The sequence below is a fragment of the Platichthys flesus genome, chromosome 17 (assembly GCF_949316205.1).
Source record: "Platichthys flesus chromosome 17, fPlaFle2.1, whole genome shotgun sequence".
NCBI classification, from domain to species: Eukaryota; Metazoa; Chordata; class Actinopteri; order Pleuronectiformes; family Pleuronectidae; genus Platichthys; species Platichthys flesus.
This window is the reverse complement of record NC_084961.1, coordinates 20,007,543-20,025,529: the sequence shown is the minus strand read 5'-3', so window position 1 is coordinate 20,025,529 and position 17,987 is coordinate 20,007,543. Positions and strand designations below refer to the sequence as shown.

Genomic DNA, 17,987 nt, shown 5'->3' with positions numbered 1-17,987 from the left:
ACAACAGAAAAGTTCCCTCAAATCCCAGGTGAGTGGCAACGGTTCACACACTGACAGTGGAAAAACAAAGGAGAAGTGACAGACAACCCCAGCCCCCCTCGTACCAGGCCCCTCCTCACCAGCAGGCTGTCGGATATCAATCTGGAGGGTTTTTCTTGAGGGAGCGAGGAGGCAGCTCAGTATCACAAGATCAGAGTATGGTCGGTAGAGATAAGTGAGAGCCAGTGAGGGGTGGAAAGAGGGTTCTGTTCCCTCTCACAGCTGACACCAAACATTACACCACCAGTCGACACAGTCCTCACGCTGTCGCTCTTTTATGGACAATGGAAAAAGTCACATGGAAACTAACAGAGGATTAATGGCCACATGGACACAGTCGTAGTCTGGATGACTTTCATAATCACGTGATTATCTGTCACACTGAACTAACACTCTTTGCGCATGAAACTAAAATTATGAACATATCTATTTTGTATCTGTTGTCATTATTCTATATTGAGTCAGATTATTAGGTTTTACTCAATCTTGAAGATGAACAGATAAACCAAAAGGATTCAGTTTTGATTATTTGGTAGAAACCCCAAAAACCTGCTTATGATTAATGTGCATTAGGGATGTCAATCAGAGACCATTTGACCATTAACCAACAATTAGAAATTTGAACAGTTAAACATTCATCTGTCATCTCAGTATACTCGGGATATCGGTTCAATCTGAGAATGTTGCGCTGAGTTCTGACTGAGGATTGTAAATAATCTGCAGATCCAAACAGATATCTAGTCCAGTTCGCCCATCTCAAGTCGTGATATCAAGGGGATCAAGAAAATGTATAGTCTGATTACCTTATTTTCATATTTTATTTCAAATGCAACTATATATTTTATCTTTTTAGCTTAAAACAAATTTGGCTGAAATAGGCAATACTGAATTCAGTTTGATTGATTTGATCTTTGTAGCAGCTCCCTCTGTCAGGGAACAACAGATCTAGTATTTACATTACATTACATTTCATGTCATTTAGCTGACGCTTTTGTCCAAAGCGACTTACATTTTTAGAACACTCAGCATTTATGAGGGGCAATTTTAGGGGTTCAGTATCTTGCCAAGGACACTTAGGCATGCAGATGGGAAAGAATGGGATTCGAACCGGCAACCTTCTTGTTGCAGAGCACCCGCTCTATCCCCTAGGCCACGCTCTCCCGCTATTTGGTGTGTGAATGCACTGTGGGTCCACATTTTTGGGGCAGACTGAGAGTAAATGTGTCCATCTCCTAAAGATTGATTATATAAAATCATCTGACCCCCCGACCCTCCTACAAAGATAATACAAAAGTTTTATAGATTTTGTTTAGTTTTTGTGATTGTGAGTTACTGACTTGTATATTCCTCCACACTGCCTTCTGCAACAAAAGCTTACAAATGTTGATTTTGAGCTCTGGGGAAACACTACCACCTTGTGTATCTTTGTGATGACCTTAAGAAAAGACTGAGACTAATGAAAACTCGAGTTAATCATTGGAAATCAATAAATATCGATAAGTTAGAAAAGAGTTTCATCAGTAAAACTCTGATTAGATTAGACGATGCTAACTTGCCTGCATAACGTTTTAGTTAATAAAACAACAGGTTTTCTTTAAGAAATTTGTTTCTGCTGATCACATTAAACATTTCTCACTTGTTGTTTCTTGGGCTCTGGCGACATCTCCTGTGGGATGAATTTGATTGGTCCTTTGATCTGTCTCCTGGACCTCTTGGTGCCATCAGGTAGCGTCTCCATGGCAATATCAGCCTCATCACTGCTGGCCTGGTCACACTCGGAGCATTGCCTGAGGAGGAGGAGGAAGAGAGCAGCTAATGTCATAAAATGTTCTTGTAAATACATAACACTGTCCTCTGAAAATATGAGGTCTGACTGACTGCTTGGACATTAAAAACGTTATGGACCATAACAAAGGTATCTGGTAGCATGAGCATGCAGTGGCATAACAGCAAATAGTGCTGCCCACTTACTACACTTGCTGCACACACTATTATTATTATTATCTGTTATTATGAGAAGTGTATAAATGTTTTGGTTCATTATAAAACCCTGGCGGGACAAATTAAAATATGTTAGGTTGCCACAGTCTAGATTATTTAGGGGAAACACTTCAGTAAACCTGGGATAATTAAAATGAAAGCAATCTTCATCCAGACAAGCCCTTGAAGGTATAGTTCACCCAAAAATGAAAATTCCCTCATTATCTACTCGCCACTATGCCAGCGAAGGTTGAAAAGTTTGAGTACACAACAAACTTGTGGAGTGTAAGGGGTAAACAGCTATGCAGCCTCCATCAGCATAGTGGTCAGTAGATAATGAGTGAATTGAAATCAGGAATAAGCACTGTCCATTCAGAAACATACACTTTCACATACACTTTCATGTGTATGCCAGTGTAAAGGGGAAGCAGATTGTTTACTCTACAGAAGGTTGTTTTGTTACAGAAAATACTAAGAATGAGGAACAGCAATAGTGAAATGAAGGAGCAGGGATATTTCTCTTCTTAATGACAAACTGATGAGGAGGAGGACCGGGATGTTGTTGCTGTCAGTGAAGAATAATGATTTCTAGTTGACGAACAGTACCAGGAAGTAATCCTGGGTTAACTGTGAAGGCCTTTAAGTCCATTTGTAATAGCCTTTATACAAAGTGTATATAAATTAAGATCAACAGATTAATACTCACAAATTGTAAAGTAAAGTGGAATCTTTCTAAAAAGGTAATAAACTACTTCCAGGTAGAATTTATTGTAGGAGAGTTGGAGTACACTGCATTGTAAGGGTACTTGGAGTTAAAGTTCTAGTTTAAGTCCGAAGGTCAAATCCTGAAACCTTTTCGGAAACTGTAGCATATTTTTAGAGGAGATGGGGGTCGTCATTGTGATTTAGTGCCAACAATGGATCACACATCCCATCACATTTCATCCACAAGGTGAAGAGAAATGGAGATAAACATCCTTACCTCCTGGATTAGTTTTACCCTTTGGAAACTATAAACAAACCTTATCGGAGGTCCTTGCCCATACACAACCCACACAACCAGATAATACTGATATTTACTGCATCAAGTCAAAGTGAGACCCGAGAATGAGCATTGCCTTACAATAAGATTCTGCCTCCTCTGTTTGTGTGCCATAACGGCACAGTGTCAATTATATTATTACTTATTATTCTGGCATCCACAGATCTATTATTTACAACTGTTTCTAATAAATGAAAAGAGCTTTGTGCTCATTTTCTTCTGAATGCAAGTGGCTTAGTCCATGTACAAACAAACTATGCTACACACTCACAAACATACCCTGACATGTAACTGCAGAGTGATCTCCGCATTTCTTCAATTTACAAGAGCAAGAGGAAATGCTTCTTCCTTTTTCATCACCAAATCTCCTCTCTAGATAAGGAACTGTAATCGAGAGTAGAGCCTCTAACATTTCTTCCATCTCCGCATCCATCACTTGATAATCCTACTGCCACTGCCTGGCCTCACATGTCAGGATTAATATGAATAAACAAACTCTAACGTCATGATATATTACAGCTCAAATCTGACGGAGAATGAGAATCAAACCCTGTTCACACTCACATAATGAAAGTACTCTGTGACTCGAACTGTCAGAAGAATTATTTTTGTATTTTCACATCAAAACAAGAGAGCGCTACAGCTGAAAAAGGCTGCAGTGAAAATGAGACAATCACCAGGAACGTGTCTGCTGATGACCGATGACTTTAGACAGTTAGGCCCTGTCCCAATGCCTCTGTCTTGGCCCTATCCCTAGATATGAATTGCCCTTCGCTGGGACGGTCCCCATCCAAACAAAGCCACAGGGGAGAGGGTGAGTTAATCTTACCCCAATAATAAGGCCATCACTCGCTACATAATCAGCAGTCAACCAACATTATGACAGGGACAAACAATATCAACCAACGCTATTATACTGACACGTGACAACAATTGATCTATTGATCAATACACAGTCAGTCAGCGTATTTACATCAGTTTTTTCATTGTAATGTTATCCTGTCCATAGAAACTTCTGCCCAGTATTAAAAACGTTATAACATGATTGGAGGAGGATTTTTTTTCTTTAATTCATAGACACGGCACACAGGAGTTATAGACGTCGCTCTCACTCAGACTGTTGCATGCTTGTTTTGACAGCGTGAATTGCGTTTTTTCTGCAACCTTTGACAGAGAGATTCAATGACATCTCAATTGCTACTGGATTAAAATAAGATATTTCGCAGGGTTTCAAAGAAAATGTGTGGTTGTTTCGCAAGATTTAATTCTTACATTTCTGAGCATTTTACCTGCAGCAGTTGCCATCTTGATTCGCTTTGTTTGTGCGTAAAGTATTATAGTAGTATATAAGGTATTTCTTTCTATCCCTTCATTTCTAGGGGGGTCCTGAATACACATCGGTTTAAGGGTTGTTTGAGGGCTAGATGGCCACCACCGCTACATCACATGGAGAAACGGGACAACTCTACCCCTTCACGGCCATGCACAAAACTAAGGGGGAGGGGCAATTGGTAGGGCTGAGGAGTGGATAGGGATAAGACTTTACTGAACTCAGAGGTATTTTACACCAATTATAAAATATGATGATTTTCATTATGTGTGACACTACCTTTGAAACTATAAACTGAGGAAAGTTATTTCTATATTAATTTAAACCTTCTCAAATGAAAGCTGAGACTTGTCACTTTAATGTATTATCTATTATTTCATTTCAAACTGAATTGAGTGAAACTAAGGCTGAAGAACAAAGTGTTTAACTGGCTAAAATATATATGTTGTGATCTGTCTATCTATTGCTTTATGTCCTTTAATTCGTATGTTGTGTTCAAGCTTTGTGTAAAAAAAAAACAACACAGCTTACATACAGTGGCCCTGCCTCTACCTGCCCTGTCTCTCTTATATACACTGTGTCGTTTTCACTGTCATGTTCAATCATGACATCCTCTGCCTCCCGGAGCACCACATTAATATGCAAATGTTGCTTCTGTGGAATCTTAACCTTCACAAATGGCTTCCTAGAGCAGTCTGGTTTATGCCGCAGTTACCTCAAGATTAGAGTGGTTTTCTGGTCTGTACAGAGCTAAGAACTATAATACGTTGAAACTTCTCAGCTTATGACAATTGACACTACAGATTTTTTCATCGTAGAGTTTTAAGCTTACATGATATAAAGACCATGTTATTTCCTGTGGATTTCTTGATTAAAAATCGGTGCAAAGTGTATTTCAATGTCTCACCAGTAGCTGTTCTTGGTCTTCTTGGGCATGCGTGTAAGTGGCGGCTCCAGGCAGCCCAGGTGGTAGTAAAGCTTACAGGTGTCACAGAGCACCAGCAGATGTTGGTCCTGGTTCTTCTTACAGATGCCACAGCTGCAGGAGCACATGAGGTCAGATGCTGAGGTACAATCCATCATTTAATAATTAAATTAGCATCTGAGAAAGCATGTTTTTGTCTTACTATAAAAAAAAAACCACAAGCGTTAATTTCAAACTCACACATTCACTTATGAGTTTCTCTTCAAGAAGTTCCTGAGAAACAGATTTATGGCGTTCTTAAACTGCAGATTTGCTCACTCTATATCATATTATATTATTGTTATTTAAATCCTATATAACACAATACCAGTTATTTTTTGCACAAATATGTCTCATCCAGATGTGTGTAAGTTTTATGTTGGTGAAGGTCAGCCTCTTCTTGTGACATGCATTGGTGGGTTTTTAGGAAACATTTGAATCGAAGAATGTTTTGAGGATTAGGCCTAACAATGGACATATGCAATGAAGCATGTTGTTTCTGCCCAGGGACATTCCCCTGATATTCTACAAAAGCCAGCACATTAAACAAGTGCACCCTGGTTTTCACTGTCATTACTTTATCATTTAATCATCATTGCTAAATCTGCCTTTGCCCTTGCATATCTTTGGACCCTTTGTGTTCACCTGTAGAGGATTGCTGGCATGTTGGATGACTTCCCTGGGGTTCCTCCCTCCTTCTTGCTTGGCTTCCTCTCTTTTGGGGCTTTCAGAACAGCTGGAGTGTTTAGTTTCTAACAAAACAAACAAAAAAACTGTTTCATTAATATTTGAATTTAATAGCAATGAACGGCAATCAGTAATAAATGACGTGAAATTCACATTTTCTACAGAAATGACCCACAATGTGAAAACTTATAGCAAATTTATTAAAAAAAGATTTTTTTTTTCAGTATTCAAAAGCCTATTCTGACACTCCCTGTAGTTTAGTGCATCTTGTCTGCTTTTATTATCCTTCAGATGTATCTGGGGCTCTGTCCAAATGCTTTGTAATAATTATCAATCCCCATGTAGTGGAATCATTTATCCCACAATGAAACCAATTGTCACTAGCCGGATTTCCATGGATAGCTTGGGAAAAACAATTTAGAAATAGCTACTACTGTTTATCTATTTTTGAAAAATATGAACCAATGACAGCTCAGCAGGTAGTTTGCTCATCCGATCAGAAATACGAAGAGTTTGTGCCGCTGAAAGAACAAACTTTATCCTTCATCATTAATTGCACCCGAGGAAGAAAAGTGAAATGATATGCAGATGTTGCTCAGGTTAGTGTTGAAGTTACTGATATATAAAGATTCAACAAGAATCAAGTGACACTTATTGACTGTTAGCACAGTTTGTACAGTCAAAATAAAGAGTCTGTAAAGTTCCCTTACAGCAGTGTTGAGTGGAGAGGGGAACCTGCTGTATGTGGCAAGTGAAAAGCAGCAGCAGATTGTCTGTTTATTCTCACTGCATCTCAGGTGCATTGCTGCCATACAGGTTAATTAGAAAACTTATCTCATAGGGACCAAGTGTGACACTAAACAGACAAAGTTTTCCCCCGAGGAAGCTCTAATCTGAGCATGCTCCCTCTGCCTGTAGCACAGAGGGAGCGTCACCGCAGGGAGACCTGATAGATGGGGGGAAACAGTGACCAAAGCACAAGGGGCTACTGGGGTTATCTCTCCGACCAGGACTGCAAGTCTGCCTGCATCCAACCACAAGACCCTCTATTGCTGATATGGAACAGCTTCAACGTTGTTAACATGCTTTATCGGACAGATGAAGAAGTTTAAAGGTAAATTTTAAACAGCAAACAGTGAGTGGAGGCAGTCAGGAAGGCAGACAAGCTGTAAGCTGTGTGGCCTCCTGCCACTCTGCTGAGTGTCTCAGGGAAAACATATCAAAACACAACAGTGCAGGAGCAACTCTGTAGACAGTAAAAACCTGAATCATGTCTTAACTAAATTTCTCGATAATACTGTCTTAACAAGGATGAACAATGTAATTAACATTTGTATGATTATAGTGTTATGTTGTTTTTAAGAGGCATTTCTAAAATGTAATGAGTATTGTATGCTCAGCCTCCACCATCTGCTTGAAGGTCTATTAAGCATTTTTTTTTCTACTGATCAATACAGAAGTAGAGTGCATTGTAACACATATGACTGTTGTATCCTACCCTAGCTGTTTGAGCCTCAAAGCATTATATCTAGGTTGGTGGAAAAGGAGGATGTGTGTGTTTATTTTTTTTTGTGAAGTTGCCAGTAGTGCTAAACTTCGAAGAGCATAAGAAACAAAAACACTGACTGTGTACTGGAAGAGGGATGAGAGTCCCAGTTGAGGACATCAATAATTTCTGCAAATGCACAGGCAGGATGACAAATAGAAGATGAAAATGTGGCAGATAGATGGCACAAAGGCAGGCCGTGCTGTGACTGATGTTGCTACTTAAACCATGTGTGTTCATAATTAGGTGATTTATGGTGGTCATTGCAGATTCACTGCCAGTCTCTTTCTCGTTCCTGTCCATTTTGCTGCCTCCCCGCCATATTAACATCATTTCACCATTTATCTACACGGCTCATACTCTCAGCGATTCTACTTTTAATGAGTCTTTTAAGGGATTTAGCTGTGCGATACAATATAATATATTCATAGGGTAACTGGGAGATGCTTTTGAAAAATCTGGAAAAGCTAGAATGTAGACCCTAAGATTAATATGTTAAAACTATGTTCTGATCCTTGTCTTTATTGATCATGCATGTTGCCACCATTTGCTACAACCATTGCACCAAAAGCTACTTATGTTTTATTTTGAACTATAGGTTATCCCTTACTAATACATAAATATAATTATAAGCAACGCTCAAGATGAGCATTTCACCCAGTGATGACATGGAGCAGTTGCACAAAGTAAAATCTTTTATCTCTCACACAGACCTGGAAAAATAATTCAAGCCCTCATTGCCTCTCGCCTCGACTACTGAAGCTCCCTTTATCAATCAAATCCATCCACCATCTTGCTAGCCATTCCAAAATCAAGGCTGAAAACCAAAGAATATAGAATGTTTGCAGTGATGACCCCTTTGGAACAATGTGCCAAGAGATCAGACTAGCAGAATCGGTTAACTGTTTTATCTCTCTTCTTAAAACACATCTCGACAGCAAACTTTTATTGTAAGACATCTATGACTTTCATTATTTGTATCTTTATTTATTCAAATTTCTACACTCTGATCTGTTTTAGCAATTTCATATTGTTTGTTGTAAATCACCTTGTAACTTGTATTGACAAGTGCTATACAAATAAAGCTATTATTACTGTTATTTGTATTACTATTTCAGGCTTGTTAATACGGACAGTGATTTTTTTTAACTTATTAAAAATAATTAATGTGTACACAGTCTGAAATGACCTGGGAGCTGCACAGGTTGTTATCTCGTCTCAGAGCTGCTTGAACAGTTGACAGAAATAAACTACATAAATTCTGACTCTACACAGTCCAAAGCCGAGCAACTCATCTTTCCCTCACCTCTCCCTGACTCCCTGGTACCTGTCATACTGCCCTGCATGTTTAATGATCAATGCTGCTTATGACTGCTGTGGAAGAGCAGCTCTGTCCTTGTAGATCAGACGGGGAGCAGTCACATTAAACTCTACAAAAGAATAATGAACTGTCCACCTACTCAAACAGCATATCTTCCGGGTAAAGCTCTCTACTAAACCTAAAAAAATTACCTTTTTTATTACCAATCCCCTTTCAATCCTTGTTAAATTAATAAAACATTAATATAAAATAAAAGGACTGGATAAATAATCAAAATGCGGAAAAAAATATAAAATAAAATGTTGCAGAACCGCCGACCTTCTGGTTAGAGGACAATCGCTCTAACCCCTGAGCCACAGCCGCCTTGTGTTTTTAAATTGTAAAATGTCCCTCTTATATGTCTTAAGTTGACTGTTGTACTGTTATATAAATTCTGTAATTCAATATTGTAAAAATAACATTTTTAAACAATAAATAATTATGAAAACCTACAGATTTTAAATGTGCAACTCAGTGGTTAGACTGAGCTCAATACATTGTACGTATCAGCTGTGAGCAGGAGCTTTGAAATTATATGTGAAATAAAAATCAATAAAAATCCTCACAGTGTCTTTGTGAGTAGATTCAAGTTTGAGTCTGTTATATCCTTAAAGTCTATTTCTGTATTTCTTAATACATTAAATAGCTCTTAAACTGTTACGGCACGTCTTGATAATTGGTTGCCATAGGAACAAGAAGTGGAAGAGCAATTTTACCTTCACAGTCAGGTGTGAGTTTATGGAAAATGACAGGTCAATGAGTTAGCACAGTATAAAATGAGTTTTTTATGAACATCAGGGGAGTCCTAACAGGTATTGTGCAGAAATTATTTGTAGGGGCTAAAATATTATGTTAATATTACATCACAGGTAAAGAGGCCGGTTTAAATGCAGCTAGTGGGAGAAATAACATGAGAGCAAAAACAGGAAACTGAAAGAGGTTAGAATGCAGCTGACTAATAAAAACAGAGAGTCACTTTGGATACAAGAATCACTTATGTTTGAAAAGATTGACACATACAATTGATGTGAAGGAATATCAGGGTCCCAGCTTTACTTTGACTTCCCAATATCTAAAGATAAGGTGAATTACCTTAGTAGGGAATAACCCTTGAAACGCCACGTTTATCTCACAAACAAAACCGTCAGAGACAGTAGGTGTCTATGTATTCCAAATCTGAGCAAAGTATTCTGACCAGGGTTAGGGTTTTGTGTCTAACCCTAACCCTAACCCTTATTACATGTTTATATCTGAAATATTACAAAGTCCTAAAACTTAGTTTGTATTATTTAAACGCATTTAAGACTTTAAGGCTTTCAAACTTTTCAAGACCCCCACTGAAACTCCATGTGTTAATTGCATTAAAAAAAAAAAAAGTGGGAGAGAACTTCAGACCACCCATGACAGCATAAACTGTAGGGCGGTGTGGGCGCCCTAGAGAGTGGTGGTTCTCCAACAAGAAGGTTGCCGGTTCAAACTCCACTCTCTCCCATCTGCATGCCAAAGTGTCCTTGGCAAGATACTGAACCCCTAAATGGCCCCTCATGAATGTTGAGTGTACTAATTGTAAGTCGCTTTGGACAAAAGCGTCAGCTAAATGACGTGTAATGTAAAGTAATAAACTTCACAATCAATATTTGGACAAGTTTTAAAGTGTTACATTAACGTAACAATTATGGGTCAGGTTATGGGACTCATATTTGATTGAGAAATAAGTTCAAGTAATAGGTTGGATCCGTTCAGGACTCTGCAGCCTGCCTTCATTTTACATTACAGACCTCAGTATCACACCACTGTTGGCCATGCCTGTTGCTACGTGCAACCAGAAAAAAAGGAAATCTACCAACAGTGTTGAAGAGTGTTCTGCAAATGTTCACAACAATGAGTGTGTGAATGTTGAGCAGAGTGGTTGGAGGTGAAAGGAGGATATGGTAAGTGGACTGTGGTAGTACCTGGCCGAGGATGTCCCCCAGCAGAGTCCACATGGCCTGGCCTTCACCCCGCAGATCTCCATTCACATTCAGCAGCTCCTCCAGAGACTCACAGAGCTGCAGTGGAAGAGAGGAGACAACATGAGACAAGGACACCAGTGTCTCAGCCCATTTTAGTGCAAACACACACACAGACAATTAAATATTGTAAAACATACACATTATGTACTATTCCTACTCAAACAGATTTTACACTCCACTGCTATGCGGATGACACCCTGTTATACTTGTCATTAAAACCTGAACAAAGTAATCAATTAACTAAACTTCGAGCAAGTCTCAAGGACATAAAAACTTGGATGACCCGCAATTTTCTTTTATAAAACTCAGATAAAACAGAGGTTATTATACTTGGCCCTAAACACCTTAGAGATACATTATCTCATGATATAGCTGCGCTAGACGACAATTCCCTTGCTTCCAATGAAACAGTCAGGAACTTGGGAGTTATCTTTGATCCTGATTTGTCCTTTAATTCACACCTAAAACAAATTTCTAGGAGAGCCTTTTTCCACTTACGTAATATTTCAAAAATTAGACATGTCCTTTTGCAAAAAGATGCAGAAAAACTAGTCCATGCCTTTGTTACATCGAGACTGGACTATTGTAATTAATTATTATCAGGCTCCAGCAGTAAGTCGTTAAAGACTCTACAGCTTGTCCAAAAAGCCGCAGCACGTGTCCTGACGAGAACCAAGAAAAGAGAGCACATCTCCAGTAAATGGTAAATTGATTTGTATTTATATAGCCCTGTTCTAGTCTCGATGACCACTCAAAGCGCTTTTACATTACAGTTTCACATTCACCCATTCACACACACATTCATACAATGCATCTACTTGCAGCACTTTCGTTATTCTATGGGGGGCCATTCGGGGTTCAGCATCTTGCCCAAGGACACTTCGGCATGCAGATGGTTCAGACTGGGGATCGAACCGCCGATCTTCAGGTTGGAGGATGACCACTCTACCCCTCAGCCACAGTCGCCCCAGTATTAACATTGCAACACTGGCTCTCTGTTAAATCTAGAATAGAATTAAAATTCTCCTCCTCACCTTCAAGGCTCTTAATAATATGGCGCCATTTTACCTTAAAGAGCTGTTAGTACCTTATCAACCCACTAGAACACTCCTCTCCCAGAATTCAGGCTTACTTGTCGTCCCTAAAGTCTCTAAAAGTAGAGTAGGTGCCCGAGCTTTTAGCCATTGTCGTGTATTCGTTAGAGTAAAACATGTTGATATATGCTTAAAAACACAAAGACAGGTTTACATTTATGAGGCTTGCCCTCTGGACACTCAGACATTCTCAGAGTGTCCACCAGGTGTTTGTCTTATTTACTTTACCTATTTGGGGATGTCCTTTGTCCTGACCTTTAATTTCTTGTAATAAACTTTGTTACACTGAAACTACTGGGTCCTCGGAATCCTTCCTTCATCATCAACAGCTTCTACAACATCATTGACCTCTCGGCTGCATCAAATATACGATACCATCAAGCCCCTCTGCTGTGGAATAATCTACCACTTTCAGTTCGGGAAGCAGACACCATCTGTTCGTTTAGGAGTAGGCTCAAAACCTTCCTTTTTGATAAAGCTTATAGTTAGAGCTAATTAGTGCGGCAGAACGTTACTTGTCATATGTTCTAAAATAGGAAGCGTTTAGTTTAAAAAGGTTCGGCCTGGCAAGGCAAAAAACCCTGATGACGCTTAGACGCAAACGGAATTTATGACACATGACACACAGAGCTTGTACATGTTACTGACTTGACCCCTTCCCCCGAGTCCCTTTGCTTTATCGCCCGCAGATCAGGGTACGCTGTGGCCGCACCATGGATTACGATTTGTGGATCACGCATCAGAGGTCGCAATGGTGGATCCAGTATGGCGGATTCTATATCGTGCGTGCTGATCGTAGTGGTAATGGCGGATCCTGTGTTGCGTTGGCATCATAGAGTAGTGGTTGACCACAACCGAGGCGGCGGCTGATGATGGATCCTAATTAGCGGCAGTGGACAATGACTGTGGACTATAGTGGCATCCGATCTGGATGGCAGATCATTTTCTTGCTGGCTGCTGACCATAGACTATGATTGCAGCAGGACTGCTTGACATATAGTATTGAAGTTATCCTTCAAAATGTTTACCCTCATCAATGCTGCTAAAAACTTTTATCTTGATGATGTTTTCCAACACCTGACATCTATTGCACTTCTGTCCGTCCTGAGAGAGGGATCCCTCACATGTGGCTCTCTCTGAGGTTTCTGCGTATTTTTTCCCTGTTGAAAGGGTTTTTAGCAGTTTTTCCTTACTCTTGCTGAGGGTTAAGGACAGGGGATGTCACACCAATGTTAAAGCCCTATGAGACGAATTATGATTTGTGAATATGGGCTATACAAATAAAATTTGATTGATTGATTGATTGAATAGATCTATAGTTAACCTTCCAGGCAGGGGAGCAACATAAATATTAACCCTCCTGGATTTGTGTAAAATATATAAAAATGCTGTCCCCCCCTGGCTTAAAATTAAATTGGCTCAATGTCGACCGGGTACAGCAGTAATGGGAAGGGTCACAGCTGGGTATAAACATAAGTGATTATAAAACCTTATTAGTCATATAAATGTTATACAGTGGAGCAGGTGAACCTTTGAACCAATGTTGCAGTCAGTGTAACTGTTTAATGTCAACATTACATATGATGTGCAGGAGTAGGGCCTTGTGTCATGAGTAAACCTTGTACTGGGCTCCATGACTATATATCAGTTAAAGCTACACTTGTAATGAAATTTCATCACTGGCATTTTCTCCAAGGCCAAAGCCATGTAAAACCAACTCAAGCAGTGCAATTAGCAACACAGACTCCATTAATAACTCTTAACAAGCACGGCAGAAGACTGAACGCAACATTAGCTCTTGTGACTTTTACTCTGCTGTCGTATTCCCTTACTCATGTTGACAGATGGAGCGGCTGCCTCTCCACAGAGGTCATGTTTGAGGAGAGACAGGGGTTTATAGGGGTGTTATCATGTATCTGAGTGAGGCCATAATAAAATGGTGAAGCAGTTCTAAAAAGCTGAGCTGAACATTGTCCATTAAAACACCTCACGAAATAACATATTGATTTAGCTTTGACTTAAAAATCGATTGCCTTGATCTTTTAAAGAACACCAATAGAGCGCTGTGCTCCCACAATTAAGGCTTACTTGTCGTCCCTTTAGTCTCAATAAGTCATGTAGGAGCCAAAGCTTTCAGCTACAAGCTCTTCTCATGTGGAAACCTCTCCCAGTTTCAGTTCGGGAGACAGAAACCTTCTGTACGCTTCGGAGTAGGCTTAAAACCTTACTTTTTGATAAAGCTTATTATTAGAGTTGGTTCAGGTCTGTCTTGGATCTGCTCTTAGTTAAGATGCTATAGTCTTGAATTTTGTCGGGAGACATATGACGCATTCAAATTATCTTTCCTCCTCCTTAATAACATTAACATCTCATCAATAATTGTTATTGACTTGACTTCTCCCCAGAGTCGTTTAGTACTTTATCATTGCAGAACTAGGACCGTGGCTGAGGCCACATTGTGGATCGAGATGGTGGTCTGTGATGGTATCCTATGATGGATTATTATTAATTTCTCTCAGACCCTTTCTTTAATATTAATACTTTTAACACTGATAAACCTCTTTTCTCATGAATGTTGTAAATATTGTAATCATGTTGATGTGTTTAGCTATTGCACTTCTTTCTGTCCTGATAGAGAGAGATCCCTAACTCTCAGCTCTCTCTGAAGTCTCTTGGTAGTTTTCCCTTACTGTTATTGAGGGTTAAGGGATAAGGGTCAGAGGATGCAACAGATGCCATGTGTAAAGGAGAACATCAGAAAGATAAGGGTAATTGCACCATTGATTAGAAGCAACAGTTTGTAGCATAATGGAAGGTCAATTAATTGATGGATTATTGTCAGTTATGGTTGAGTATCTGAGTAATCATATTGTATATCAAGCAGTCTAGTGGTAGAAACCCTTATGACTATGTGATCTTCTGACTTCTAGATAAATAAGCACGAAACTGGGTACAATCACCTATGATCCCCTCAAGATGAATTCTGATTCTCTGAATTGTTATCTTGCACCATCATCAGGTCAGAATTTCCTGCATATTGGTGCATGATCCTAAATACGTCCAGCACAGACTGAACTTGTGTTTAGTCCTACTCATCAAACATTAAAATGCCAATAGGCTAAACTAAGATGGCGAACATAGTAGACAAAGCATGCAGGCATAGTGACTTTTGGTTCAGAGCACTCTTGAGCCTTGCGTTGTAGAGCTGCTGGCATAGGCATGGTTATTAGAATAACATTGTCTTCTGAATTGTTTTGTATAATTGCTCTGATTAGATTTTGAATAAATAATATCAAAATTACCATATTAAAGTAGTTAAATGAAATGAATAAGCCATAATGAACCACATAATGAATCAATATGTCACTTCATCTGCATTTTAATTACTGTATGACACAGGTGGCTGTAGCATAATTTAATAATAAATAATAATGAATAACGCCACAGGTGTCCTCGTTTACTCTTGGTTTATATAGCTATTTGTTTAATTATGAGTGTAATAATTATTATCTACTTTAATAATGGTAATAACACAATCAATGTCCATTTCAATTTTCAGATGAGCAATTTGTTTTCAAACATTTGAACAATGAACTGGGCGAGGATGGATTCTGCTGCTCACCTTGTTGTACTCCACATGCAGTTTTTCTTGCTCGCTCTCCAGCTTGTCTTTTAAGTTCTTCTGTTCAGAGATGTTGTCCTGGATCTGGATCATTCGCATGTTCCGCTCTGAATATCAATGGGACAAAAATCAATAGCAAGATCGCAATCTATAGCCAAGAAAGAGCACATGAGAGAGTGTACTGATGGCAGATAGGCGCTCTGCTGCAGAGTTTGCTCTCAAGGTTACTGTCATGGCGTCTGCTCCACATTTGGCAAAATAATCACTTTTGGGGGAGAAAATTATGAATAACCTATTAACATTATAGAGTATTAGATAAATGTGTTTAGCTTTCTTAAAATTGCAATCACAACGTCAAAGATTACTCCTGCTCTTTGGATCTCAAAATCAGAAAGTTTACCTTCATATTAAAAAAAGAATTAGGTAAGGATGGTTTAGTGACATAAGAATCATGTTTTAAGCTCAGTGCTCTTCTTGAAGCAGCTCAGAATTACCATGAAGGGCGATGGAAAAGAGGAAAAAAACATGCATCAGATTTAATTATTTTTTATTTACCCTTTGTATTAGGCAAGGTGGGGTATTTTCAAAAATGTAGGAGCCTGGTAATGTGTTTTTAATTACACCCTATACCAACCCAAAGCCAGAATTAACATCCATTGTCAGAAAAGGGGAATATCCGTCCACTCAAAGAGCAGGATGATCCTCAGTAATCAAAACTGTAGAAGATTGTGTTTGGTTGTCAGTGGATTTTTTATAGCTGTTTTCAGACATGAACTCCAGATAATGTCTGGAATATAGGGTCTGACCATTATAAGCACTATGACTTTCACGTATGAACAAGGCAGCAACAGTGTGTTCAGTTTTCCTTGATAAGAAATCATTTTTACCGATCCAAGCTTTTTCAATTTCCATGCCATGTTCTTTATGCGCTTTTCTGGTTGTAGATATCTACAGCATCGATTAGGATTTTAATTCACTGTAAACAAGACTTTAAAAAGTGGAGAGCAGAGGGTAAAATCTGGAGAATCGGCTACAGAGTTTATACAGAATTGGCCTTTAAATGCACAACACAGTGGGAGGTTGTCTGCCTCAACGCTTTGACAATAGCAAAAAATCCTCCGCATTAGGAGCAGCCAGGTACAGCAGAACGAGGCATGAAGTGACGTTTTAACCTAGAAGATCATGTGATATTCACAGTCAACGGTGTAAGCTCATAACACCGCAAAGTCTATTGACGCCAGTGTCCTATCCTGGGTTGCTTCGGACATTATACCTGGAGGCCAGGCGGAGAAAGTCTGCAGAGACTGCAACACGTCTCACTCGGACATTTGCGTTCACACATGCACTGCTGAGTTCAGTGCATGTCTGGAAGCAGTAATTTAGCGACATCTCTATCCAACGTTATGCTAGAATAACTGACAAAAGACCACCGTCAAATGAATGAGTCCTTACCAAGGTAGTAATTGACAAAGTCTGCTGTGAGGGCAGGCTGCTTGTGTTTCCTGCGTCCGTCCATGCTGGCACTGGTGTCAGACGTGTCCACTGGGAATATGTCGGTGCTGATGCCCATCAGCTCTGCCTTCCTCATCAGCTTCCTGATGGCTGAGGCACTTGAAGTGAGAGGGCGTGGCAGCTTTTCCCGGGGCACCCACGCCTGAGGCCGAGTGTTCCTGGACAACTCTGCTTTTGCCCTGTACTGCTGCAGGCGGGTGGTGATTCGAGCCTGCAGGTGTGACAGACAATTACATAGACTAAAGGCCTCAGTATGCTTCTCCGAGTCCGTTGCGGACTGACGGACAGACGGATCGGACGGACCCTTTTTGATTTATAGTTCTACGAGCCTTTTTGTTGTGAAAACAATTCACCGCCAGAACAGTAGATGGCGCAACTGAAGTCGAGCTTAGAGAAGCCTACCTCATGAGGTATATAGAAGAAGTCCACGCTGGTTTATTTACGTCCTCCCGGCTCCTCACACACAGTGAACGATGGCAACTAACAGAAAAAGGATGTTGATGACGCGACAGTTTTTGCTGAATAAAGTGACACCCAGCGGGTCAAAATGCTTGTGTTATCGTGTCTTAACGCAGCGGTTCCCCGGTCTTGTTTCCAAACTGCGTTGCTAATTCAACAGCTGCGTTGCTAATTCAACAGCTGCAACAGCTTGAAGCTACACGGATCCACACACAGTCAGCAGGGACACCCGATACTAACTACTACCAAGTGTTTGCTTCTAGTCTGACGGTGTTTGAGAAACAGTGTCATGACAGCCGTGGGATTAAAGTCAGCGGGTTTTAACGCTGTTCCCACTGCA

At 39.8% G+C, this 17,987-nt stretch overlaps 1 protein-coding gene across 3 annotated transcripts in view; it reads right to left on the bottom strand.

The window, feature by feature from the left end:
* Positions 1-17,987, bottom strand: part of phf14 (PHD finger protein 14) — a 77,240-nt gene that overhangs the window by 43,133 nt on the left and 16,120 nt on the right. For all 3 annotated transcript variants that reach the window (XM_062409754.1, XM_062409755.1, XM_062409756.1), the window contains exons 9-14: positions 17,129-17,399; positions 15,677-15,783; positions 10,901-10,996; positions 6,001-6,107; positions 5,299-5,430; positions 1,676-1,826 (exon numbers count right to left, since the gene is read on the bottom strand). In XM_062409754.1, coding sequence (XP_062265738.1) covers positions 1,676-1,826; positions 5,299-5,430; positions 6,001-6,107; positions 10,901-10,996; positions 15,677-15,783; positions 17,129-17,399 — 864 coding nt within the window. The remainder of the gene's footprint in view (positions 1-1,675; positions 1,827-5,298; positions 5,431-6,000; positions 6,108-10,900; positions 10,997-15,676; positions 15,784-17,128; positions 17,400-17,987) is intronic.